Source organism: Lipotes vexillifer, unplaced genomic scaffold, assembly GCF_000442215.2.
Source record: "Lipotes vexillifer unplaced genomic scaffold, Lipotes_vexillifer_v1.1 scaffold43, whole genome shotgun sequence".
In the NCBI taxonomy this organism is placed as follows: Eukaryota; Metazoa; Chordata; class Mammalia; order Artiodactyla; family Lipotidae; genus Lipotes; species Lipotes vexillifer.
In genome coordinates, this window is record NW_006770037.1 from 332,344 (window position 1) to 359,222 (window position 26,879).

The following is a 26,879-nucleotide window of genomic DNA, read 5'->3' on the forward strand; positions in this document are numbered from 1 at the left end:
CGATCATTGCCGATCCAAAGACAGACCACAGACTGGGGAAAGTTGGAAGATGAACATTTTAGCATTTCAGCTTCTCACCTACTTAGTACAGTTGGGAACCATGTACGCTTTGGCATGTGTTTGGAAATGTCATGTCTTCAAGGGAAGAATTCCAGAAAATTGACTATGTTCTAGAGGTATTTACCATCACTGCATTTTCTTTAATAAAGTTGGGAAGGTGATTTTTTGTTTTTTGACCATGTGTTATGTTTATGTATTTGTATAATTAATTGTATTTGTATAATTAATCTGCTCCCTCCCTGGTGGTTTAGGTACATGCCACCCCCCGACTTCATTATACATATAGGCAATACAGATCCTTAAGTCAGTCATAGGAAAACAAAATATTTTATTGGAGTAATCTAGAAAATTTGAGAACTGTTACATCTTTGATATTTATAGATAAATGTAATTTCTGTGGGTAATTCTATAGAGGGTCTTACAGGATCAGAAAATACAAACTGAAACATTGTAGCACCTTTTAATATAAATAGAAATGCACTTATGCAGAGGTAAAAAAAAAAAAAATCTTTTAGAATAAGTTGGCTCTTTCCCATCAGTTCTGCATAGCCTTCTCTACATCAAGGTTTATGATCTTTAGGATCGTATTTTTATACTGATCACATGTACTTTAATTTCTTGGCCAGGAAGAATCTGTAGCAATAGTCAGATTTAGGGTCTTAACGTGCTCTAATTGGTTCTTAGTTCAATTAAGTTGACCTTTTAAAATATGACAAACGTTTATTAAAAGTTGCTTTAATAAGCAACAATTATAAGCAACAATTAAAATTGTTACCTTTTTAAACTTGAAATAACTTTTGTTTTTAAAAATACAGTAGTAAAGATTGAGGTATAAACTTTTCACAAAATATACTTAGTCTTTTTGCACTGAAAATGTTCATATGTCCAGAACTTCTAATGGCCAATTGCTTTTTCACTTTCTTCACCTTTGTTTGCAGTAAATGTTCTTTAGGGTCCTGATTCCGATTGTAAACTCCCAAGTCCTTTATAATACCATATTTACTTTCTTCCTGTGGAGGGAGGGGACAGCATGTGAGTATTTTATATCCAGTTTGCCACAGCAAATCTTTTAAAGAGGAAATATCCTAATAGACCTTTTTTGTGTGTGTATAGTTAAGCTAGGTAGACTTAAGGTAGTAGAATGGTCACCCCTATGTGTTGGCCATTAGCTCTTCTAGGTCAGAGTGGCTCTCACCGGTGGCAGCAGCAGGCCAAGTGTGGTCAGTTACCAGATCTATCTTTCTCTACCTGGCTGATCCAAAGGCGCCACCTGAGCATGTCCGTTTACCTGTTGGGCAGTAGGGGTAGACTGCTGTTATCCCGTAGAGATGAGATCGCTGCTCTGGGAGATACTCATCAGTAAACTGGCCACTGTCTCTATTTACTGATATAACACCATCCCTGGTAACAGAAAGGAAGAGTGAATTCATAGGATTTAAGGTTGGATAGAAAAAGCCAGTTTATCAGGAAGAGAAATCTCTGCCAGACTTCTAGAATACATTTTTAAAAGTCAATTTAAATCACATAACTAAATAAGATACCCCATGGTACCATTTAAAGGTAGTCTTTTATTCTGTGAAGATCAGATTCAGAGTGATGTGCTTCCTTTTTGGATAGTTTATTACCAAATAGCTCTGCCATTTTTAAGCTACATGTGAGCAATACCATTAAATTTCTGGGTGATGTAAAAGTATGCTTTTAAAAGCAGTAACACTTGAATGATGTCTGCTAATGAAGACAGAATGAAATGAAAACTTCAGCAGAAGGGCTTAGTAACTAAAGTTGCTTACTAACATTTGGTACAAGTGGTGTGTCCTCCAAAACAGTTTGCCTTTTCAGGCTTGTCCAGAGTGTGTCAGGCTCACCTTCTCCAGTCGGTGTGGTAGAAGTGATCTGCATAGCTCACAATGCTGAAGGGGTAGTTGAGGTTGTTTTGAATAACACGCCGTCCAGTTCCATCAGGTAGCGTACACTCTAGTTTTTTAGTTCCTTTTAAAACATCAAGGAGGGAAAAGAGATCCTTTCATGTGATGGGGAAAAAAAATCCTTTACCAAAAATCGTGGCAGGTAAATTCATTCTCAAAGGAAACAAAGGTAGAACTAGAGTATTCTATCCCCATTGCAATAATACAAATTAAAAACTGTAAAATTTTCCTATTCTGTTACCAATTTTAAGAGCATTCTAGTTTTTAGTGGAATTTAAACTCTTAATCCTTTTTTGGAAGAAAGGATTGCATTTACAGAAATCTGGCTAAGTTTCTCCCAAAGTAGGACATTAGAGATGAAATTATATCAGTGTTAAAAAAAAGTTGGTATTAGCTTTTAAATTGTTACAAACATAACATTTGGACAAATATTAATACTTGCCCTTTGTAAGCAATGTATAATAATAGCCAAGGCTGCCTTTTAACTAAAATCCTTAATATTTTTTTTAAAGACTGTATTACTTTCTAGTTAGGAATAAATTCCATTTTTCAATGTAAATTTTTTAATAGCTAAACGAGGCAAGACTCTCCAAGTTTCACATTTCTCATGGAACCCTGATTTAAATTTCAAATACTTATTAAAAATATAAATGCAGTATAATGAAACAGCATCTTTTCAGTTGTGCTAATAATGAAATCACACAACAGAAAGAGAGAACCTGGGAATAGGCAACGCAGATTTATTACTGAAGGAAGCCATCCTGCCACATCGCTTTGTCCTCAGCACAATAGCATACTGACTGTTAAAGTAACAAGATATTTATAAATGTTATAATACTGGTAAAAAAGGAAAATAACTCCTGTTCATTTATCTAAGCCTGTCGATTCCAACAATGGGTAATATTTATTTTTAACCTAAAAAGTGTGCCAAGTGCTCATGTGGAGGAAGGGCAAGCAGTACAAAAGTAGGTTGGACATAGTACTAGCCCTCAAACTTACCACCTGATTCAAACACATACATCCAGGACCCCAGGAAATTCATCACAGGAGTCATTACAAAGTGTCCTCTAAAAGGAGTAGATCATTTGCTGTACTCTTATAAATGTAAGCCAGAAGTCCTAAATGGTGGGATTTGGTTTTACTGTAAAATCTGTTAGAGTGCTCACGCTTACTGAACATTGTAGTGTTCTGTATTTGCATTCCATGAGTAGTAGTACCTGCATCTGCCCAGCAGAGCAATTTGGAGAAGGGGTCAAAGGTTAAACCATTGGGTAGTCCAATGTCTTTATTCACTAGAATTCTTCTGTTTTCTCCATCTAAAGACGACGACTCAATTTTAGGAGCTTCTCGATTCCAATCTGTCCAGTACAGGTTGCTGTGGATAAATTAAATGGAGAAAGATAAACCTTCCCCAATGTATAGAACCCAAATTTCAGAACCATCTTTGAGGCTTTTCACTAAGCATTTCTGAGTCAAAAACACTTCGCTGAAAATGAAAGCTGACGGTTATCTTTACTGATTTGAAGGTTTCTCTGGAATTTCATTTGGTAGAAGCCCCATTAAATACGACAAGAGTTTCTCAAGGTATAGAAATCCTCCCTGATTCTAACAAGTCCTACTGAAACATGGACCAAGTTATATGTCCCAGTTGATGACCTTAGCAATTATCATAGACAGGAAACATTGTTCTTTTGAATGTTGCCACTGTGAAAATGAGGCCAGAGAAATAACATGCCTGGTGTCTGAGTTTTGCTTACTCACCAACTAATGCGGGTAACCTCACTGCAGGTTTAACACTGGGATTTCCTAATGTGTTGCTGGAGGAAACCGACTTCATTCCGGTTGAAGTGCTATCTCAGGCTTGGCCTGATCGTCTGATCCAAAGTACCCCCCAGTCTCACTCACATACTCTGAATTCTCTATGTATCACATCACAGGCTTAATAATTTCCTTGTTCATTAGTTTACTGTCTTATTTCCTCCTAGTAGAACATAAACTCCATGAAAGGACAGACCTTGTCTTTGCCTAAACAGTACCTGACACCTAGTAGATCCTCAGTGAATACTATTAACTTAATATATTTTGAACTTTTATGCCCATGTTCTGACCCTCCCCTACAACTGTACTTAGAGCCCAAGGGCTTCAAATGAGGATCTACAGATGACAGAGGAGAATTAGGGAAGCCCGGCTGACCCTCGGATTGGATCCACAGCGATGGCGCGGGGGTTCACCAGGTCCGTGTGGAAGAGGGCCCTGCGCTCAGAGCCGTCCAGCCTGGCCCTCTCTATCTTATCCAGGCCGCTGTCTGTCCAGTACATCGTTCTACGAAAGTGGTCGATGGCAAGTCCTTCGGGGCTTATCAGACCTGGAATAAAACAAAGGCAGGGCTGGAGCAACTGCAGCTATGAAAGGTGAACCTGAAGCAGAGAGCTCTGCTTAACTATGTTTGAACAGTTGTGGGAAAAAATTCTTGAGAGTTTCTAAGTCAAAACACACAGAGTCAATAGAGGAACAGATCCTGCGTTAGTTTTTCTGCCACCTCTAGTACGCTCTAGCCTAACAAGACCTCCCAGCCTGATGGCACCAGGCATCCCCAGGGCTGGGGCCAGGCAGCGTCAACTGTAGCCGCACCTTGAATTCTTACTGCAAGCCCTTTCTATTCAGAGTCCTATCAAGAAGGTAGAGGGGAGACTTTGGCATAAAAGAGGCAAATAACTTGGACTTGGTAGAATGAAATGGAATGGGAATTGTCTTCTGGGTGAAGCTGCTGACCTGAGTTAATAATGGTCTCGGGCTCTGCTCCCGATTCCAGACGGGCGCGGCTAATTGTCCGTCCAGCAACGTCTGTCCAGTACACCATCCTCTCCTGGCAGTCGTAATCAATTCCCACGACTATGGAGCCCTTTGTGACCAAGACACACAATTGGAAGAATTAGGATTCCTTGCATTTCCCCCGACTTCATGCTCGGCTGCCTCACTCATGCATGGCTGCAGCGAACAACCCTGCATCGCATGGTTTTATGGCAGCCGAGCACAGTGGTTAGATGTGTTGGTGATGGAGGCCAACTTCCCAGGGCAGAGCCGGGCTTGGCCACTTGCTAGCTGTGTGACTTTGGTACTGAACTTCTATATGCCTTTGTCTCATTTGCCAGATGAAGATAACAATACCTATTTTGCGTGGCTGCTATAAACATTAATACCATAAGTGCTTATAAAATATCCTAATCAGTAAGTAATATACTGTAAGCTGTCAATAAGCACTATTACTATTGGTGGTAAAAACAGAAGTGATTTCATGAAAAAATTAGCCCCTTCAGTGATTAGAGGACAAATGCTAGTCTCAGCGAAGTAAGTCTTTTAATATTTCACTGGACAAAAACTGACTCTTTCAAATGTTATCAGCACTTTTTCAAAAAGCCTTTCTAAAATTTGCCAATATATAACAAAATCTACCGTCCCCTCCCCTGTGAGATCTTACTGCTGCTATCTGAGGTGCAGTCACCCTTACCCCGATCTCTGCCTCTTAACTCCAAGGCAATCATTTGGTTGTACTCTTGTGTAAAAGAAAGTATACAACTTGATGGGTTAAGGAACTGGGGAATGGTGGTCACCCGACCTCTGGCTAGGGAGCTCTCCCCTCCTTATTACTAAATAAATGATGCAGTCTTTTTTTAAATGCCGAGTCTATGATATTCCTTTCCAAAACTCCGCACAGAAGTTGCTTCATTCAATTTCCAACCCAGAGTCCTGCTCTGAGAAGCCTGGCAGACATGCAGAGCCAACATGCAGGGGCCACCCAGCTATCCCTGAGGTCATGCAAGCTCCCTGCTTGCCTAACAGCCTCCTGGGGCTGTCCTGAACTTATGCCTCTGGGAGAGGAGTCAGTACAAGAAACTACAAGGCAGGATTAGGCTCCTGTGGAAGAGTGGGCAGTTTATATGGGAGGATCTGAAGGTCAAGTACAATTTTAAAATTTAAAGTCATCTGTCTCGGGCACGGGTGCACGGGCCTCCATTAACCCAGGGAATCATGGGATCCATTAACTCACGTAAATGATTTCAAGGTTTTTTGGAGGAAAAAGTCCCAGTTTAAGTAAGTTTCCACAAGATGTGGTTAGAACCCATATTCCATTTCTCTTTCAGTTCCACCACCATTACCATCAACAACCCTGCCCTTATCAGAGGCAAGTTTAGAAATGCAGTGAAGACACCTGACTTGGCTAGAATAAATAAACAGTTAGCTTGAGGTGGTGACAGTTTTCTCTTTTACAGAAACTACAAAACAGCAGCGAGTATTTGGAAACACATACACAACTCACATCTTGGAGAAAAAAAAAAACCCCACATTGTTTTCTGAACACCGGCTACTTCTAAACTTTTTTTGACCAGATAAGAGGTTATTCATTAACAGAAGTAAATGTAAACATGGACGCTGTATTATTCTTTCTCATAGATGAGCAAGTACCTGGAGCATGAAGTTTAGAAATGGAATTAGGCGATTTTCCATTGTAAGTGTCAGTGCATTTCTGGTGAACTCCCTTCTCTTTTCAACATTTTAGAGAAGAAATCCCTTCTCCAAAATGGAGTGCCTTGACCATAGGGAGGCTGCTGACTCAGGAAGCGGCCAGCATCCCCTGGGGAAAGCCCTGTCCGTTCCTTTCCACGATCACACACTCCCCAAAGTTTCATCTATGACAGAGTCAGAGAAGATAAGAGGCTGGTCGACAGAACCAAATGAGAGGGCAGAGGGCTGCAACGATGAGGCCGTCATTAGTTGGCTTCCAGGATCTCTGCAGAGATGTCTATGGCTTAAAGAGAATGCTGGGGACTTGGGTTTACCTTCTGTCATTTTCCCTTGGATCCCCACATGCCGCCTCAATATGCTGACAACTCTGAAATTCCCTTACCACATATCCGAAACCCCATGAGCCAACTGGAGAAAGTGGCCTTGGTCAGTCAGACGTGACCCCCGGCCACAGAGAGCCCCCTCCTCTTCTGTGTGTCCCGAAGACCACAGCCCAGAAACCCTCCAGGATCCCCCTCCACCTCAGGCCTTGCCCAGATCTGGAAACCCGATGCAGACCCGCCCCCCGGGGGAGAAATCCACTTTACATGCAGCGACAGCAGGGTCTTGGCTGTGTCCTTCTGAAGCCTGGTACCATTGAGGGGCAAGTGGCCGATCTGCTGGCCCTGGGCATAGAGCAGGAAGGTGCCCACAGGTGGAGGGGTCACGTCGGGCCGGGGCGTGGGCCGGGCTGTGGGCGGAGCAAGCGTGGGTATACCTGCGGTGGGGAAGAGGAGGGTATGAGTAACAGAGAGGGAAGGAAACGGGGTGGGTGGGGGGAGGGGAAGAAAAGTTACTTTCCCACATACCAGAGCCTCCAGAAACATCAAAAGTTTTCACCCTGGACAGATGTGCTCCAGATGTTCCTTAAAAGAAATTCTAATTTCTAGGGTTTTTTCCCCAAAGATCAATTATGTAAATCACTGCCAATTACTGGGGAGGAAGACAACAAAACATTCCCCTCAGAACAAAGGAGAAAGTTTTCTTTTTCTTTTTTTTTTTTTTTTTAAGGGAAAAACTCCAGAGCCAGTGTTGTGTCAGCTTCTCTCTGGGGCCCCAGGGTGACACGCGTCCCCTTTCACCCTGGGCTCAGAGTAGGGGAAGGGAGGAGGAACTGCATATCGAATTTAGTTCCAGATGTTCTAATTACAGAAACTGTTAATGACAAAACCAAATGTTAAATCTGAATCGGGATCTGGGGCAGACCAGGTTATAAATCAACACAGCTTATCAGCGACTTCTTCTGTTGGACCTGTTCACCCCTCATTCCCCCACCTTCACCTGCAGCTGGCAGCTGTCCTTCAGGGACACCTCAGATGCTGCCCCTGGGTGCTTACATGCAGGGGTGATGCCTGGCTGGGAGCGGGTGCCCGGCACCTCTCTGCCGTCCTGGTCCACACACCAGCAGAAGTCACTCTTCCCGTGGCACTGCAGGGGCATGAAGTAGCCCAGGTCATCGCACTGGGGCACGTACTGGTCGTCCCTTGGTGTGCCACCGTAGTGCTCCAGCAGGCTTTCCCTCCAGCGCTCACAGACGGTCCGGGGCCTCTGGGTGGGCTCTGAGCGGGTGGGGACAGAAAGCCTTTGATTGTGAACCAAGGACGGAATGTAGCACGTGGCTCAAGATCCCCACTCCTGGCCGCCTTCCTCCTCGTGTCCATTAGCGACACCTCAGCCAAGCCCCTGCAAAGTGCTCTAAGAAGTTCTCCACAGGAATCAGGAAAAGGGGTCGTCCTGATGCTCCTGTCTCCCTAGGCCAGAAGGATTGTCATCAAGGCCCAGCCACATCAGGAAAGAACAAGAGGAGGTAACATCTGGGGTGCAAGGCTCGCTCAGCCTGGGAAGGGGCGTCTAACAGCCCTTGGGGACTCAGGGCCTACGTGATGCTTAAAGCCAATATCTATTCTTTCTTGTTTCAAACTCCAGGACCTGCGTCTGAGAGGGCTGTCTTGACACTGGCCAGCGTGTCTTAGAAAGTATTACTGAATGCCCAACTTTACATGGCCCTGAGTATCTGTCCATTGGAAAACTATACTGAGTAAAAGTAAAAACCTACTGTAATTAGTATGTGTGAGCATAGGAGAGTTGGTGGCAAACAACTTGATACTGACTGTGAGACACTCCAGCTCCGCGAAGTCCTTTGGCCGCCCTGCTCTGGGCTTATCTCAAAGCTGAACCTTCTTCTGGAGGCTCCAGCTTCCCACCATGTTGCTCTGTCCTCTCCTTTCTCCAGCTTCCTTCCCCATCCTTCCCCCTGCTCCCCATGCCCATACCCCCCTTCCTCACCACCATGCTTAAACTCCTGTTAGCTGCCCTTGCAGAGCAGTTTCTCTGCCTGCAATTTTTTCCCAGACTGCTTCCACAGGGCTGCCAAGGCTCTGTCCCCAACACGGCGGTTCTCTGAGAGGACTGCTTCAGGCAGTTTAACCTGTACAGCCTCCTAAGATAGGATTACCTAAAGGAACTTAAGTAGAAGGTACCTCTTCATTAATTCCTGCAATTCATGCCTATGGTCTGTAGAATCATACAGCCAGGTACCTACTTATACCACCATGTGGATGTGTAACAGAGATCTCAGAGGAGAACAAAAACTGGGCTTTCCGCCATCAAAGCTGCTCTCCCCTAGACTCTTCCATGTCAGTAGACAGCACCTCCATTCTTTCCATTGCTCAGGCCCAGTCATCCCTGACTCCCTTCTCTCACTCTCCACGTCTGATGTCAAAAAACGCCAGCTGTATATCTTCACCACACCCACTCCTGTCATCTTATGCCAGGATTACTATGATAGCCTTCTTACTGGTTTCCCTGCTTCCATCATCTTTCCTGCCCACCCTCTCCACCACCCCACAGTAAACTCAACTGGCAGAGTCCCTTTAAAAAAACTCATTTCACGTCACTTCTTTGGTCAAAACCTCCAATGGCTTCAAAGAACAGTTGGAAACATTACATTTGGGCTCCAGCACCTACACCTCCCCTAGGAAAGGATGGTGAATAAAATCTTCAGAGCTCAAACCCAACGAGCACAACTCCAGGACTCACGATGTTTGGGGGAAACGGATGCCCTTCAGGCTGTCTCTATAGCTTATGACCCACAAGAAGCAAAGCTCTTTTTAAAACATCTTGGAGAAGGAGAGACTGACTTCCTCACCCAGATGTGTCTCAAAGGAACCAGAGAAGGAAATGCCACTTCCTCAGACACTCACCATCCTTCACAAGGTGGGATTCCCTGGAGAAGTTCCCAAGCACTGCCCCAGATCCACATAACAAACTCAGATGATCGATTCTCAGGGGACCACCCAACGAGGCCCATCTCTTTGTTTGGAATGCGACACACAGCACAGTCAGCTTCTGGGAAAGGGGCACCTCACGTCACCTACACGTGGGCATCCCAATCATTCCTTATTATTTCAAGCTACTTCTTGATCCAACCATGGATTTATTTCTATTTCTGGTTGGCAGGGTTTTAAATATTTTTAAATTTTCGGCACAGAGCGTTCTCTCTCCCTTCAAAGCTGACCCCATTATGCAGATGAGACTGGTCAGAAATGGCAGCAGAAGACAAACCAGCACCAAGAGAGAAGCTTGGCTGTGGGAAAGAGGCTGCACAAAGGAACATGTTCTTTTAGTAATTAACTTTTCATTCTCTTGGCTCCCTTCTGGATCACTGTTCTTAACACATGCCTGTCTTAATACATTTCATAGCATTCTGAACCATTCCCTTAAGGTGCCTCCCAACCATCTGATTTCTTCAAACCCCAGCTGGAGTTAGAACCAAGACCTTTTAAAGACTAGGCATGAGTGAAACAGAATTTCTCTGTATTCCGTTTTTTTTTTTTTTTTGGACCTGCAAAATATTTTCCTAAAAATAGGGACAGAGAGGAACTAGGAGTGTCACTGTGGAAGCAAGGGTATATATACATCTAGATCAAGCATTAACACTTTCTACTTATATGAATCTTAGAACCACTAATGTCCTGGCCATCACAATTAGTATTATTGAAAGGATCAAAACTGGTAGTAATTCTCCAGTTCTTACTCTCATACATTAAAAGCCAAGACTAGTACTTATGGAACTCTTTTCAATAGTAAAAACGGATCTTTGGGGGCTTCCCTGGTGGCGCCGTGGTTGAGAGTCCGCCTGCCGATGCAGGGGACTCCGGGTTCGTGCCCCGGTCTGGGAAGATCCCACATGCCGCGGAGCGGCTGGGCCCGTGAGCCATGGCCGCTGAGCCTGCGCGTCTGGAGCCTGTGCTCCGCAACGGGAGAAGCCACAACAGTGAGAGGCCTGTGTACCGCAAAAAAAAACAAAAAACAAAAAAACGGATCTTTGAATAGCAAGCTCATGGATATGTACAGGAATTATTTTGGCTAAAATGATATCAAACCAATTCTATGTTCTTCATAATAAAGTTCTTCTGTATTAAAAGACAAAGTTCTTCCCTTCTTTGAACAACTCAGTGAGGCGTAGAAACCTGCCTTGGCAACCTGCAGTTGGCATGAACTGTGAGCGCTTGGGAACCACACCTCACACGGGTGGGGGGTACTCAGACGGTAACAGACAGGTTCATGCGCTGCATCTCAGATCACGCAGGCTAACAAAACAGCTTCCTGCATCTCTTCTAAAGGTGACAGGAGCAAGAGCGATTCGCCATCGACATGCGAGCCTGGCTAGAGAGGGCTGGGGTTACTTCCTTAGAGCAAACTAGCTGCATCCACCTACACGTGTCATACTTATTTTTCCCACTGATACTAAAACAGCCTTCAGACTGTTTCCCGCACTCCAGAGGTCAGAGTTAAGTGATACAAAGTTACATGGGAAGGCAGTTTTCCTTTTGGACAAGAGGCTGGTCTGGCGAGGTCATCAAGCTCTAAGATCTCCCTAAGCTGCAGTAACAGATTTGGGTAGTGACCTCAGCCTGACCTCCACACTCAGTCTCAACTTCTAGTCTTGTACTTAGTCTAAGAGGCTGGAGTCCAACATGCATGTCACGCACGGGTCTGTGTGTCCCTGTAAGATAAACGTGCACATAGGTGTGTGCCCACCATTCAAGTGTTCCTAGGAGGAAGGAGGCTATGCAAGGATGATGATCAGCCCTGAGTCTGCGTGGTCTGGGAAGGGGTTATAATCTATCCCACAGTAAGCAGCATTCTGCTGCTCTGCCCCAGGCCTGTGCTGGGACCAGGTGTCTTTCCTGACTGGCTTACCTCGTGGTCCGCAGCGAGGCGGGACGGAGCCGGGTGGGGTCCGGGTGCCAGGGACTTCCTGACCATCGGGGTCCACGCACCAGCAGAAGCCAGTGCTGCCGTGACACTGCAGTGGCAGGAAGTGGCCCTGCTCATCGCACTGCGGGATGTGGAGCTGGGCAACAGGATGAGTGCGCTGGGCCTGGGCATCGCGCTGCTGGCGCTCACAGGGTCTCAGTCCAGAGGTGGGGTCTTTCGGAACCAGAGCAGAGGAGATACAAAGGAGTAAAAGGCATTGCAACCCATCCACTTTTACCAGGCAGCCTCAAAGTCTCCTGAGGGATTCTTACTTTCTATAACTGGAAGACAGGATAACATGGGAAAAATAGCAAGGCGCCGGAATTTTGGAGTCCTGGGTTCTTATTTTAGCTCTGCCACTATCTACCTAATTTCTCCCTAATTCCCGCAGCAGTTTAAGTCCTGTAAGTCCTGGCTGATGATACAGTGAAACAGGCCTCTCCCCTCAGCCCTCAGGGTCCTATTGCTATTTGGGTAAAATGAAGAGCAACCCATGGCTTCTGTCCAAACATCCCAAGAGACTCCAGAGAAAACAATTAAAACTGTGTTCAGCCCCTGAGGTCCAGAGCTGAAGTCTGAGAAACTCCAGGTCAAGGGCAGTTGCTAGACTGCACTGTGTTGGCCAACTTCTACTAGAACAGTCACCATGGGGGCTAACTCCCCGCTCACTACTGCAATGTGCCTCCTGGTCGGTCAGCTCGATCTCAAGGCCTCATCTAAATTGTGCACTTATCAAGGCAAAGCAGATCACCAAGAGGGTTAACCAGAACTGCTACTAGGTAGGACCATGGATGGGTCATACGTCGGGCCTCCCAGAATGCTAATAACCAGTGAACTATCAGTAAACTTAGGCAGCCAGAAATAATGCAGGAAAAAAATCCAGAGCCTAGAAAATCCACCAACTCGGGCCTCAGACCCGGATAAGTCAAGAATGGGCTGAGGTGCTGTAGAAAAACAGCACTGAAGGATCTGGCCCCCCAGACCTTACCAGGTGTGCACTGAAATCCATCCCCATGATATCCAGGTTGGCAACGGCAGGAGAAGGAGCCAGGAGTGTTGGAGCAGGTGGCCGAGGGATGACACCTGTTTTCCGAGCATTCGTCAACATCTGCAGTGGTCAGGGAGGGAGAGAGAGAGGGAGGGAGGGAGGGAGGGAGGGAAGGAAGGAAGGAGCACGACTTCATTGCACACAATCTATGCCACCACATGGCTTTAGTGCGCATGTATCAACCACGAGGGCTCCACTTCAGAAGACCTTGTGCGTGAGCAGAAACACGTCGGCACCTTAAAGGCAAAGCTTAACAGTCCAGAGTCGAGGGACACGTTCAGTGTAGAAATCAAACATATACTTCAGAGAAATATATCCTGGCACCTTTCATCTACGGTGAATTCCAGGAAGTTTTTACCTTTGAACTAGCCTTTAGTCCATAAACCATTCATTCCCTTCCATTGTATTCCATATAATAAATACACGTAACAGTAGTTTTTTGTTTTTCCTTTCCTTATTGGCACCATGTCCCTACAGCACTGATTTACAGATGCAAGGAACCCACTGAGGCTCCAAATTCTTCTTCAACTAAGTTAGAAGCCCATTCAGTCTTACACAGTCAGAGAGTCCTACTACCCAGAATGCCCAAAAATTTTCTTTACTTTCCACCTTTAGAAGAAATAGAAAAGTATAAGAAAAATATTATCAGAGATTTTGAAACAACACATAGAAAAGAAAATCTAAATTTGTCTGGCTCATCAGTACAAACAATTCAGGTCCCAACATTCTCCATATGGTACCATGAGGATTAATTATCACATTTCTCAAAACTGCAACATCCTGAAACTTCAAACAAAGGCTGACTTACATTCCTTTTATTTACTGAAATCAGCACAGGCTGACAATAGCAAGACACCACCCCCGCTCCACCCTGCTGCCAAAAAATAAATAAATAAAAGTCTGAAAATATAACTGTTGAAACCAATGGCCAGTGGTTGAGATAAGCCATCTTCAGAGACAGGAAGTCTTCCTGAGTAAAAGAAGGATAAAGGGTGTAGATCTGATCAAGGCTCAACTGAAAATAAAACAGAGTAGTCGCATCTGAGGTAACATCCAAGAAATGTTTTTAAAATGTGTGAACAGGGAAAAATGTGGGACGGGGTGATCGGTGTAAAACCTAGAGGAGTCCCAGAAGGAGAGAACTGCATCAATTCTGTACAGCTCGTGCACAGACACATCGTACCCCGGAAGCCAGACACTTACAGCCCTGAATGTGACGTGGCTCCTCGCCCAGCCTCCGGGACCCGGGTGAAATCTCTTCTAGGGCGATCAGTGCCACCCTTGCTGTGACCATGCTTTCACTGAGCCACCTTCCCATGACTAAGGGCCTTTCCCAGGTACCAGTAAGTGGATGTGCTGGATATGCAACACAGGCGTTCTGTTCTGGGGAGAGGAGTCTCTGACATAGTAATTAGCAATGTAATTACTTACACTGCTTATCCTCAGGCTCAGGGAGTTTACTGCGTGTAAATTAGTTTACTCTGGAGTCCAAAACCCCTGAATGCCCGACACAACCAAGTTTAATGCCACCCAGAGAGGCTCTGCCTAGATGAGCAGTGGGCCTGTCTAGTCACCTTCCTTTCACTGACAAAGGCTGGAAAGTGGTTATAAATTCATTTGCAAGGTTAGAATCAAACAAGGTTTGCTGGTTAGCTCCTCAGTTAACCAAAAATAAACCAAATAAAAATAATTACAACAACAAAAAGCTCATCTCCAATCCAATCATCATGGATTCTATAGTGTCCTATTTAATTATCTTTGAGGTTGGTCCTCTGTCTCTTCAGAAGGACAACTCAAATGCCCAGTCGGATGAAGCTAGTGTCCATCCAGATCCTTGGGACTGGAAGATGCTATAAAACCAAAGCTGTAAAAATTAACGTCCAGCCAAATGCAGGAAATTAAAGCTATTCATAATGCATATGCTAAAAGAACTTCTCATGGTAACAGGAACCCCAGGCAATGGCAGGAAGCAGGAATTCCTGAGATACAGGGCCTATTTCTAGAAACCACGGATCAGTTGCTTGTGATTATTTTTGAACTAAGAGAAAGAGGACTCCCCAGAGGTACCGAGTTATGTTCTTAAAGCCTATGGCCTAGGGATTCTGACCAGACCCGAAAGAGCAGCCATCCTCCCGCAGATACCAAAGTCATGGGGAGACAATAACGGATGAACGACCAACAGGGAGAAGGTCTCTGAAGAGACTGAAAGCATCACAAGTGAACAGCTGTCCCCCAAAGCTGGAGAATTTTAAGACTCCCTGAGGCACAGTGCCCAGCACCTCTTTGGAGAACCTTGCACCGTGACAGGAAACTGGAGCCTCGCCAGCCACTCCGGGGCCTGGGTACGGAGCAGGCTACGCCCCTCCTTAGGAGCGCCAACCCTGAGGAGTGTGTGGGGGAAACCTGAGCTTTTGTGTAAAGCAGAAGTCTTCCCAATTTCACAGGCGGTCAGGTGTCGAGAGAAAGCGCAGAGAGACTTTCAACCCCTTGGCAAGGGAGGAGCTTCCTGTTACACCACTGGGGACGGGGGGTTGCTTAACCATCACTGTTGGGGTCTTCAAGGACTGGTAGAACACTGAGGTCAAGGCAGCGAGGTTCAAGGCAGAGTAGAGCCCCTTACCAGTCAGATAATGCAAGATGGCTTATTCTCAGTGTGATTCTCCATTCTGTCCTCTACCAAGCTGCGAAGAAAACCTGTTTGGAAACTGTATTAAAAATTCTCTATTTTGAGTTCATGCTTTGGTGTTTCAACATTCTTCTCCCTGCCTTACTTCTGAGCCCACACCCAAAAGCGGCTGAAATCCCTTCAAAACAAACCCAACCCCTGGACTCGAGCTTCCCCCTCTCTACCTCCCCTGCTTTGCTTTTGAACCACCCAGTGAAATTTCCTGGCGCCAACTCAAATCGACCCGCTTCCAGACCCCAACAAAGGCTTCGGCCCATGAGTTCTTGTTCCCCACCTACTCGGTCAAGAACCCTGCTGCTGGCTGTGCCCTTTGGATCCTGCGTGGCATGCGGTGACCCGCTCTCTGGGACCTGTGAGTATAATCAGCTTCTTCTCTGCTTCTGCTGTGGCCACGCCAACTTCACTATACCTTACCCAGCATCTACATGCTTCCAATAGAAACCACGAGAGAGGACAGTGTAAGTACCTCGCCTCACAGCCCTTCTCTGGGTAATGGGCCATCTGTAACCCAGTACCTCAACTCACACGTGAGGAAAGGTCCCAGCTCAAAACACTCTGCTTTTCCACCCGGCAGGATCATCAAGACCTACAGGGACAAACATGCCTGAGAAATATCCAGCTCACACCAATGCAGGGCTGAAATCAATCCCCACTGAGGGAAGCTGGAAAGATTTCATTCTAGTTGCACAAAAGTAATTCCTCTTAGTGACTCAGACTAGGTCGAGAACCCAAAGCCAAGTGCAGCCTCCCCCGGGAACCTGGTTTTTAACAAACTGGCTGGAGAAAAACCCACACACCCTTTTAATGCTAGTTTGATGGAGTGAAAACAAATGTGTGTTTCAAGTGTGCACACCTTCCACGAAATAGAGGCTTCATCGCTATTTTTCTCTTTTTTCTCTATCGCTATGGTCACTGGGACACATGCACACTGTGACATGCCTTTAAAAATGCACACACACACACACATTTATATACTTATCCTGCAAGCCTCCTTCATGATTAGCCTGGCCTGATTTATGCACAGCACAGGTATTTAGGAAAATGACTATTCATTCTCTACTACCCCACAGTCTGGAAGCTTGGATGGCAACCACAGGGTAACTATGGCAGGAAGCCTCTCAGATGGTCCCCAAAGATCCCTTCCTCCTGCTATTCAGTGTCTTATGTAATCCCCTTCCTTTGAGCAACTTGCTTCCAACCAAGACACTAAAGCAATATTGAGGGGATGTCATTTTTGTGATCACTGCCAACCTGCCGGCAGACCCCTTGCTGAAGGCTTTGATGAAGGAAGCTACTTTGTAGGAGAGGTCCACGTGGCAAGAAGCTGAAGGTCACCTCCAGGCAACAGCCAGCGGGGACCCGAGGCTCTCAGTCCTATAGTCCTTGGGGAACTGAATCCTGCCAATAACCACGTGAGGCTCTTTCCCCACCTGGGCCTTCAGATGAGGCCCCAGGTCTGACAGAGACCCCCTGACTAGACCCTATAGAGCATAATAATGTGTATTGTTTTAAGCTGCTATGTTTTGGGGGGAATTGGTTATGCTGCAGTAGATCACTAATACACTGGGGAAGCAATGGATGGGCTTGGCCTATTTTTAAGTTTGTGGGTTCCAGAGAGAATCTCAAAAATAGAGAACCAGAGATAAAACAGGGACAACTGAAAATGGCAGAAATCAGCAAGAAGACAACAGTAACAAAGAATGACAACCCTATAAAACTCCCAGCATGGAAAAGTAGCTAATTTCAGGATCCTAATATGACCCCAAAATGTAACCCAAGCCCTACAGGACAGAAGTTAAAAGAAGGGAGAGAGAATGATTCTAGAAGGGGTTAGGACAAGAGGCAGCTCACCTACATTAACATTCTGATTTTAACACTCATCACATCTAAGCTGCAATAATTTCAACTTCTTTGTTTTAAACCAAAGACCTAAGGAATGAAATACTTTCAAAACACCGTCTCTGCTGGCCTGAGCAGCCAGATGTTTAAACATGAAATTCTACTGACAAGATTTTTTTCCTTTGTGCATTCTCGTTTCTGAGAGCCAGTAGTGTGTTAAATCGAACTGAATGATGAGTCCCGCGAGGTGGAAAGAGCAGTATTTCCACTGCGGGGCTTAGCAGAGACATGAGAAGTTTATGGGCGTCACCTGACACCCCTCCCTCCAGACCTAGAGGGTACCTCTGTCTGTACAGAGTATCTATTACACATGGAGCTCTCTGGCCGGCCAACTGGGACAAGCATCTGTGACTTACAAATCTACCTCATCCTAACTCGAAAAGCACCTGAGCTCTGTCTAAACCTGGGGGTGGGACTTCCCTGGTGGCTCAGTGGTTAAGAATCTGCCTGCCAATGCAAGGGACACGGGTTCGATCCCTGGTCCGGGAAGATCCCACATGCCGCGGAGCGGCTAGGCCCGTAAGCCACAACTACTGAGCCTGCGCTCTAGAGCCCGTGAGCCACAACTACTGAGCTTGTGTGCCACAACTACTGAGCTTGTGTGCCACAACTACTGAAGCCTGCGCGCCTAGAGCCCGTGCTCCGCAGCCAGGAGTCACCACAATGAGAAGCCCGCGCACCGCAACCAAGAGTAGCCCCCGCTTGCCACAACTACAGAAAGCCTGTGTGCAGCAATGAAGACCCAACGCAACCAAAAGTAAAAAAATAAAATTGATTCTTTAAAAAATAATAATAAATAAACCTGGGGGTGTTTTTAGGGAGAAAAAAAAAAAAAACCTCAGGGTTGAACTGAGCCACAGCTTTGGGTCATTTCAATATAAACTATGTTTTCAAAAGTAAACCATACAGCTAAACTTCTGTACAGCAGAAGTGGAAACATTAAAGAGCCAGGTTCAGACAATCCCCCAAAACCCCACATCTGGAAAGGAGTAGAGGGGGCTGTGCTGCCCTGACACGTCTATTCTGTCAATAACGTATGGCTTCAGGCTGCTGGTCCACTCAGCCTGTCCTGCTGAGACCAAAGGGAAAAGGAAGGAGGAGGAAAATCAAACGTCTAGCGAGGGGGTCAGGGCCCCTGCTGAAACCAAAGGGAAAAGGAAGGAGGAGGAAAATCAAACGTCTAGCGAGGGGGTCAGGGCCAAGCCATTCCATCAGTTAAGAAGCTCCCAGGAGTTACAAGGCTGTTCTTAGCAAATCAGCTCAGTGGGCCCAGGTATACGGGGACAGAGGCAAGAAGCAATTTGATGAGAGAGGGAAAGTCTGCATTTTAGGTTTATATTCCTAAAATCAACCCTTTCCCCACCATCCTCTCATTCCCAGTGTCTCATTTAACCATTATTTGTGTGCATTACTGACAGATGTTTTGAAGATCTTTAGTGACTATGTAGATTTACTGAATGATCTCTATATTAAGGTACTACTAATCCCAGTTTCATGAACATTTATAATCAGTGTTATGCCTAGCTTTTCAGTAACAACCTCATACATTTCTAAGTTAAATTTGAACAGTTAGTCCTGCTTTCTGGTTTAGTGATTTTATAAAGTTCAGTATGAAGCCTTAAAGGTAGTTAGATTTCTGGGAGAAAAGCTTTGAGTATTTAGGTATGCATTAATATCCTTTTATATCTGTGGATTTATTTCTTCTCTCTCTCTCCCTCTCCCCTTCCAGAGAGAGAGAAGAAAGGGAATAAATTACACAGAAAGAACTGTATGTATGTTTAGAGATTGCTTAAATTACCACTTCACGCAGGGGAATAGCAACTAAAAATTAAGCAGGACTGGAAGTGCTGAATTAAGCCATTAGCCAGAGAGATTGAAGGATGGAGACTTCCTCCCAGCAGGATATATGCCTTTCCCCACATCCCTCCTGGCTACACTAGCTCCACGGAACAGAAGGCTACAAGCTGGCAGGGTCTCCCCACTGCTCCAGGCACGGCTCTTCCAAGGACAACCATACATGCTCAACAATCTGGTCCCAGGGCAATCACCCTCGGCCTCTCTTTCTGACTCAAAGGACACTTTTTCTTTCTCTTTCGGCAGTTCCACAGCGGTGTGAGTCAAAGGAAGGGAGAGGCTTCTGAGAGGCCCTGGGGATGTGCATCCAGAGCAACGTTCAGGGTCACTGAGGCCGCCCACAGTTACTCACCGGTACACTGGTGCCCGTCGCCAGCGTAACCAGGCAGGCAGGTGCAGCTGAACGAGCTGCCTCCGTGGTGAATGCACTGGGCCTGGCTGGCGGGAGCACAGTTGTGACGGCCATCCTCACAGGGGTTAGGAGGTGGGGCGATCACTGAAAAGAGAAGAAGGCAAGGATGTCCAAGAGCCCAGGCCTGCGAATGGGTGAACCCTGCACACCAACAGCACTGGGACATCTGGGGGCTTATAAGGAATGCAGGTTCTCAGGCCCCAGAGCAGAGCCAGTGAATCAGAATAGGAATTTTAACAAGATCCCTAGATGGTTTGTATGCATATTAAAATTTGAGAAGTGCTGATCATGGTTTGTGGCTATAACACTAGGCATGAAGATCAGTCATCAAAAACTGTCCTTGATTAAAGTTTATTAACTCCCCAGAACACTGCTGCTTTGCATGCCTGCATATGTATGTACGTACATACGTACGTACGTATGTACGTACGTACACACACACACACACACACGAGTCTCTGTGATCGCTACCTTTTCATCTCACTGGATTAAAAAGAGGGTTGTCTCTAATATCATCTAGCTCTAACAGTGGGATGGATCTGGAATTCTAGTTCTTTTGGATCCACTCTTTGGTCAAATATTTTTCTGGAATTCTAGAAAGGCTATATTTATTACAGATGGAGCTCTTTGACCAGTCAAGTGAGACAGGCCTCTATGAATTACAAATCCATTTCATTCTAATTTGAGAAACATTTGACCTCTATCTAGACCTGTTGGTATTAGAGAAGTTCATTGTCTTGTTACATGATTGGGCCAAACACCAAGATACACAGCAGTCCCGACAGAGGTGAACATCCTTCCATAACTTACACCAAAAATATCTATTTAGAGAAAAACAACAACACAGCAACAACAAAGACATCCAAACAAAAACAAACCCCCAACAAACAGGGTGGAACTGAGCCATAGCTTTAGGTTATTTCAATGTAAATTGTGTGTTTTCTAAAAAACCATCCAACAGAACTTCTGTATAACAGAGGTGGAAACAGTAATGAGTCCAAGAGCAAGGTTCAGCATGATTTGGGCTAAAAAGAGGCACAGATTTGGCACTCACAGACGCAGGTGTGCCGGTCGTCTGCAAACTCATAACCACTCCGGCACTCACACCTGTAGCTTCCCAGCAAGTTGACACACACAGAGTTGGGGCCACAGCGATGGAAGCCAGTTGCACATTCATTTACATCTAAGAAGGAATAAGAACAGAAAAAGCTGCTTAAACCAAACTCCCCACAAGTGGAAGGTCTGCAAACTCAATGTTTGCTCAACCCTAAGAGGTTTCAATGGGACTAACAGTTGGTAGACTCAACAGGGGTTGAAATGTATGCTGTCTAAGCACCAGATGTGGATGCATGTTGCAGATCGTCATAAAAATAAATAATTTCAAGTCATTCAAGTATGAGCCCCAGGGAGATATGTTTTGAACAAATATTCTGAGAACTCTTTAAACATTTAAACAATTGTGAACATTTAGAAGAGAAACACACAAAGTAACGATTTTTCTTTTAAAATGTAAAGAAATGTCCACTACTGCTTTTGAGATACAGTAAGTGAAAGAAATAGGTGAATGTGTGAAATCTGAAGGTAAACAGAATATGTACTCTTTAATGAATGTAAAAAATACTTGATTCCATCTTAAAATGACAACATTTGAGAATGTAAAATATCCAGGAATTACAATAGCTATTTTCAGAGTCCCAGCCAAAAATACCCACCTCCAAACTACCCTCTTAAACCTAACCAGAATATGCTTAGTTTTTCAATAGCTGTATTTAGATGAATAGCTGCTAAACTCATTGATCCATGGAGATGACAAAGTAGACACTTGTCTTCTACGGACATAGTGTTGGAGGACTCCATGAGGGAACACAGAGCATACGGCTCTTACCCACGCAACTCCGTCCATCTCCCTGGTACCCAGATGCACACTCGCAGGTGTAGTCTACACCTGTCGCCGGATGGCACCGAGCCGTGGTGGCGCATGTGTGACTCCCGTCATAGCAAGGATTCACTGGGGTGGGATCTGAGTCCCCTGCATGGGTAGAGAGAAAATAAAAAACAAAAGCACAATCTGGCTGTCTTAAAGAGAACGGCACAGAAGAAAGAAGATCGACAAGTCCTTGGAACTGGCTGTGGACCTGTCTGTCTGGGGCCCGCCTGGCGACCTTACTAAATTATTAATATCCAAAGCGAGGGCGGATCATCTGCGTCACAGTTTTCGATTCCAGAATGGCTTCCCCTTGCCTACTATGCAGACAACTAACCTTTTCTTGTTTACAGCAGGTTTGTGTCAGGGAATAAAAGTATCCAACACATGGCATCCTTTTATTTAAAAGTGCTTTCATTCTATCTTCTCAGGATAATTCTGTGAGGCAGGCTGTCCTTCCTTTTATTGGTAATTTTCACCGATAAGGAAAATAAGTGAGAGACATTAGAAAAATTGCCCAAGCTCACAAAGCCAGAAAGTGGTCCATCAAGGACTTATACCCCAAATTTCTGCCTCCTAATTGAGCAGTCTCTCACTAAGTGCACTATTCCATGGGTCAAAATTCAATTAATGAGAAAATCTTGCTTTTTTAAAAAAAGATTTATAAGACCAAATAAATAGGAATGGCTTTCACAGTATTTACTCTTCAGGATTAACCTTGCCATGACTCCATCCATCCACTGGGTAGTGATGACTGTTAACATCTGAAATCTTCCCTAAAGACCTTTACTTCTAGATCGAGTGTAACAGTAATGTGTATTAAGCACTTATGTGCCTAGCACTGTTCTAAACCCATACATACACCATTCCATTAAATACTCATGTCTATAACTTGAGGAAGGTATTGCCATCATCTTCATTTTACCGCAGCACAGAGAGGTCAAGTAACCTACCTGCCCAAGGTCACACAGACAGAAGAGGTGGATGCATCAAAAAGCTGGGCAGTCTGGCTGCAGAGCCCACCCATGCTTTCCATCATTTTGCTACAACTACCACCAAAGGAACTTCATGAAGTCATCTAATCGAAGCCAAAAGCACAGAGATGGTGGCGCTAGAGACAGCCCCAGTTGCCCAGATTGGATGAATCCGTTAACTTTGGGCACTTCCATTTACTTCTCCGATTCCTCAGGAATCGGAGAATAAAAATAATGAGAATAAAAATAATGCTTATATCTGCTAGAACTGCTGAAGAAAATAAAGAAAACCCAACTCAATGTATGTGAAAGGAAACTCCGCCACAGGCCAGCCCACACAGCCCCCAGTGACTGCGTTCCTTCTTACTCATCAGCCGGGCAGAGTTCATTCTCGCTTGAAGTTTTAGCTTCGTCTCAGTCCTGAGAATTAATTCTGACCTTAGATTCAAAAGATTGCATGAGCCCCACCCAAACCTCCGGGGCTCTACCTCAAGCCATCCCTACTCCTAATGGGGCTCCATCTAAGTCATGATAACTAGACTTCTGTCCCCAGGTTTCTGTCTCGACGGCCAGCTTGGCGCACAAGCCTACCTTGCTCTCCACAGCTGTCTCACTGCCCTAGAAACCAGCAGCTTGGCATCCCTAGACTTTGGCAGTACCCACCTCCTCCTGGACACCCTTTGCTTTCACTCTAGCTCACACACATCTCCCCACCTCCTGACCTCGTGTGGGTGGGCCTCACCCACATAATTCCCAGTCTAGATCCAAGTGCTTGCTGCTGTCGCCTGCCTCACCGATGGACTTCCCTCCAGTCCTTAGGATGCCTGGCCACTTCCCCAGTGCTAGCCCACCGCCCACGTTACGACTCTTTCCAGTTTCCTCTATGGGTCTGCTGTGAATGGGGATGCCCTGGACGAGTCCCTGATGGGACGCCTTCACTTTCTGGTAAACTCCCATCATCGCTTTATAAGAAACACCATGTGTGGTCCCGCGGCGGAATATTCTCCTATCATTGATTCCCACGTTATGGCCTGAAAATAGGAGGGCCATGGGTTTACCCTCAGTTCACCTCAGTGATATTGGCTGGAGTAACGGAATCTTTGCAAGTAAACAGGACCAACAGTGGCTCTAGCATTTTTAAACCTGAGGAGCTGAAGTATGCCAGCAGAGGCCTCGCTCCCCAAATCACACAGGCGTCCATGGACGTCACTCAACCCTCCCCTCTGGTTCTCTTGCCAGACGGGCCCGGGAGCACAGCACTGGGGTTGTAGACTTGATCGTATTGCCCAAGGTCCTAAGTCAGTCCCCTGTGTGTTGCAGTTGAGAAGGACAGGGTTGCATCCTCACTGAAGGCCCCACGTGAGACAAGAACCTGATTGCCCCCCATTATTCTCTCTGCATTTTAGGAGAAGGCTCTGTACCAATTCCTGACGTACCCAGTCAAAGGAAGAAGTGAGCTTTGAAATGTTTTCGTTTACAAACACTAGTGGCTTAGCCCTCATGTTCAGTACTTTGCAGTATCAAAACTTCACCGTGGCATGCTCCAGCAGAGATTAGTGAGTCTACGTAATGTCAGGAGTTTACCACCCGGTGAGGCATTAAAAGAAAAAACATGCAGCACAAAAGTTGATTGGCAAACTTGGACAGGACACACTAGCGTACCTGAAATTGAGGAGAAAGTGTGCATGATGACATCACGCTGACTTAAAGTAGACTTCACTGACAGCACGGCCGCATCATTTGCTGAGCCCAGCGCAAAACAAAAATGTGGGACTCTCTGTTCAACAATTATTAAGTTTCAAGATGGTGACAGCACAGCTTTAAACCAAGTGTCAACCCTTTCTGAGCCTGAGGCCCTGTGCTCAGAATTTGGTTTCCAAACACACTATATTCAAAACCCATTTCTAAAAATGTTTGGTTATCCATTCTCTATGGCTAGTTAGCTTTTCTCCTATTATAGTAAATAAAGAGCTGTATCCTTCTTAAGACATTTTCTATTTCACCCTTACCCTCTTGAACAGCTTGACTCTCTGACAGAGGATCTGGAACTAATTTACTCATTTAATCAAGAGCGGAAGAGTGGTTTTCCTTAAAGGAACAGTCCGTTCAGCTTCAATGCATGGCCCTCCGCCCAAAGGCTCCTCAGCTGGAGAGCTGAGCAGGAGAGCAAAGGCAGGAAGCGTTCCTGGATCCTGCCCTGTGAACCCACCAATACCAGCCAAGCCGCACGGGAAGCTCAAACTCTCGGGGAGGGCAGGGGGCTGACTGGAGGGTTGTGGAGGTTCTGGACACTGCTTCTAGAACCCGGGACGCTAAACCCGGAGCTCCCACGTCAGGTGGGGCAGCTGTGTTGTTTCGCACACATGCCAGCCAGATAACCACTCCCTCCAGAAAAAGGCAAAGCCTCTTGAGTCGATACTGCCATGCACTGCAAGGGGAAAGAAAAAAAAGGTTGTGTTTTGTTTTCCTTTTAATAAATTTTCTTCTTTCTTCTCCATTTTTCTCCTATTCGGGTAGAATGAACAGTATTGCTGTTTTCTGTAGGGGTGGATGAGCAGGGCTGAAACCCAAAGGGTAAATCCCCACTTTCCTTCTTTTAAAGTTTGGTCTATATTATGAGGCAGTCCTGCGGTCTGTGGAGTCGACATGGAGCTGCAGTGCCGTGAGGGGGAAACAGTGGGCTCTGGAGCTGGCGTTGGGTTCGAGTCCCAGCTCAACACTTCTAGCTGTGACCAGGCAGATTACTTCATGTCTACACCGAAGTCTCTGTAAAATGAGTAATAATTCCCTTACTGGGTAGGGCTGTGGTGGGGATTAAATGAGTTAATTCACGCAAGGTACTTAGAACAGTGCTTGGCATCAGGAAGACTGTCCTTTGCTACTGCTAGCACTACTACTACTTATTATTATTAGTTGACCCGGGTAGGGGAAAAATCATGCAGTTCTAAAGACAAATTTGCTAATTTTGGTACCTGCCAGTTTGCTGGCTTTCTGACCCTTTGTTACTTGTCCCTTTGGCTATGTCTCTAGGAAAGATACACCCAGAGATCTGTCTTTTCCTTACATGATTCCAGAGTCTGAATGAGACCTTGAGGGCTGGGAGGCTCTCCTGATAAACTACTCTTCTTACAGATCAGACGCCTACACCCAGCGAAGGGCTGAACTGGACATTCAAAGGTGAAGGTCATTTTCCCCTGGTGTTTTTGTTGAAATCTCTCCTTGAGATCTTTTCCTTCCTTCTGAGGTACGTGTTCCTGTAAAGTCAGCTGACATTTTTATACTATTAATTCACTACCATATAATCCCTTCTTCAGATACTCAATGGCTGCACCCCACCACAACCCAGTTTCTTAATACCAAACCAACCAACCACACCAACAAGCTCAGGATTCCCGTTTCAAATCACCTCTACATCCTAGGGAGGAGCCCTGTCCTGAAGTGACCGCTGCACATCGAGCCCCAGGAGGCTTAAGGGGCCCTCAGCTCCAGTGGTGAAGCACAGACTCTCCAGTTACAGACTCACCTCTCTGAGGTATGGATTCTGGGCTCAGCAGTATCAATACAGAACTGAACAAGGGAAACATTCTTTCTCCTCATGTGCCTCTTCTAGGGGAAGACTGCCTACTGGTTTTCAGAATTAAAATGCTCCCTTGATCTGACAAGGTCATTTCACATCTGTAGAGTTCCCTGACTTCCCAGGCTCATCCTCTGGCTTGCCTAGAACATTTTTTAAAAATTAGCATACTTTAGTTTTTTAAAACAGGTTCAGGTTTACCAAAAAATTGAGCAGAAAGTACAGTTTCCATAGCTACCTCCTACCAATTTGCACAGTTTCCCGTTATTAATATCGTGTATTAGTGTGGTACATTTGTTATAACTGATAAACCAATATTGATATGTTGTTATTAACTAAAATCCATAGTTTACATTGGCATACACTCTTTGTGTGGTCCAGTTCTATAGGTTTTGACAAATGTATAATGATGTGTATCCACCATTATAGTATCATACAGAATAGTTTCACTGCCCTAAAAATCCCCTGTGCTCTACCTATTCATCCCTTTCTCCCTCCCCCCTCCCCCCTGGCAACCACTGATCTACTTACAGTCACTACAGTTTTACCTTTTCTAGAAAGTCTAGAATCACACAGTATGAAGTCTTTTCAGACTGGCTTCTTTCACTTAATAATATGCACTTAAAGTTCCTCATGTCCTGTAGTTCCTTGATAGATCTAGAACATTTGTATCCAGATTTTTTTTTTTTTTTTTTTTG

General features: G+C 45.3%; 2 protein-coding genes across 2 annotated transcripts in view; one reads left to right on the forward strand and one right to left on the reverse strand.

The window, feature by feature from the left end:
- The window catches only part of RTRAF (RNA transcription, translation and transport factor), a 16,638-nt gene extending 16,411 nt beyond the window's left edge, over positions 1 to 227 (forward strand). The window contains 1 exon segment of the mRNA XM_007472366.1: positions 1 to 227. This exon segment is cut by the window's left edge and continues 13 nt beyond it. Coding sequence (XP_007472428.1) covers positions 1 to 53 — 53 coding nt within the window. The 3' untranslated portion in view covers positions 54 to 227.
- A 1,077-nt stretch (positions 228 to 1,304) lies between these two features.
- NID2 (nidogen 2) overlaps positions 1,305 to 26,879 on the reverse strand; it is a 77,694-nt gene continuing 52,119 nt past the window's right edge. The window contains 12 exon segments of the mRNA XM_007445993.1: positions 1,305 to 1,461; positions 1,926 to 2,049; positions 3,203 to 3,360; positions 4,179 to 4,350; positions 4,758 to 4,887; positions 7,097 to 7,266; positions 7,886 to 8,107; positions 11,754 to 11,984; positions 12,799 to 12,918; positions 19,650 to 19,793; positions 20,764 to 20,892; positions 21,595 to 21,738. Of these exon segments, the coding sequence (XP_007446055.1) occupies positions 1,305 to 1,461; positions 1,926 to 2,049; positions 3,203 to 3,360; positions 4,179 to 4,350; positions 4,758 to 4,887; positions 7,097 to 7,266; positions 7,886 to 8,107; positions 11,754 to 11,984; positions 12,799 to 12,918; positions 19,650 to 19,793; positions 20,764 to 20,892; positions 21,595 to 21,738 (1,901 nt within the window).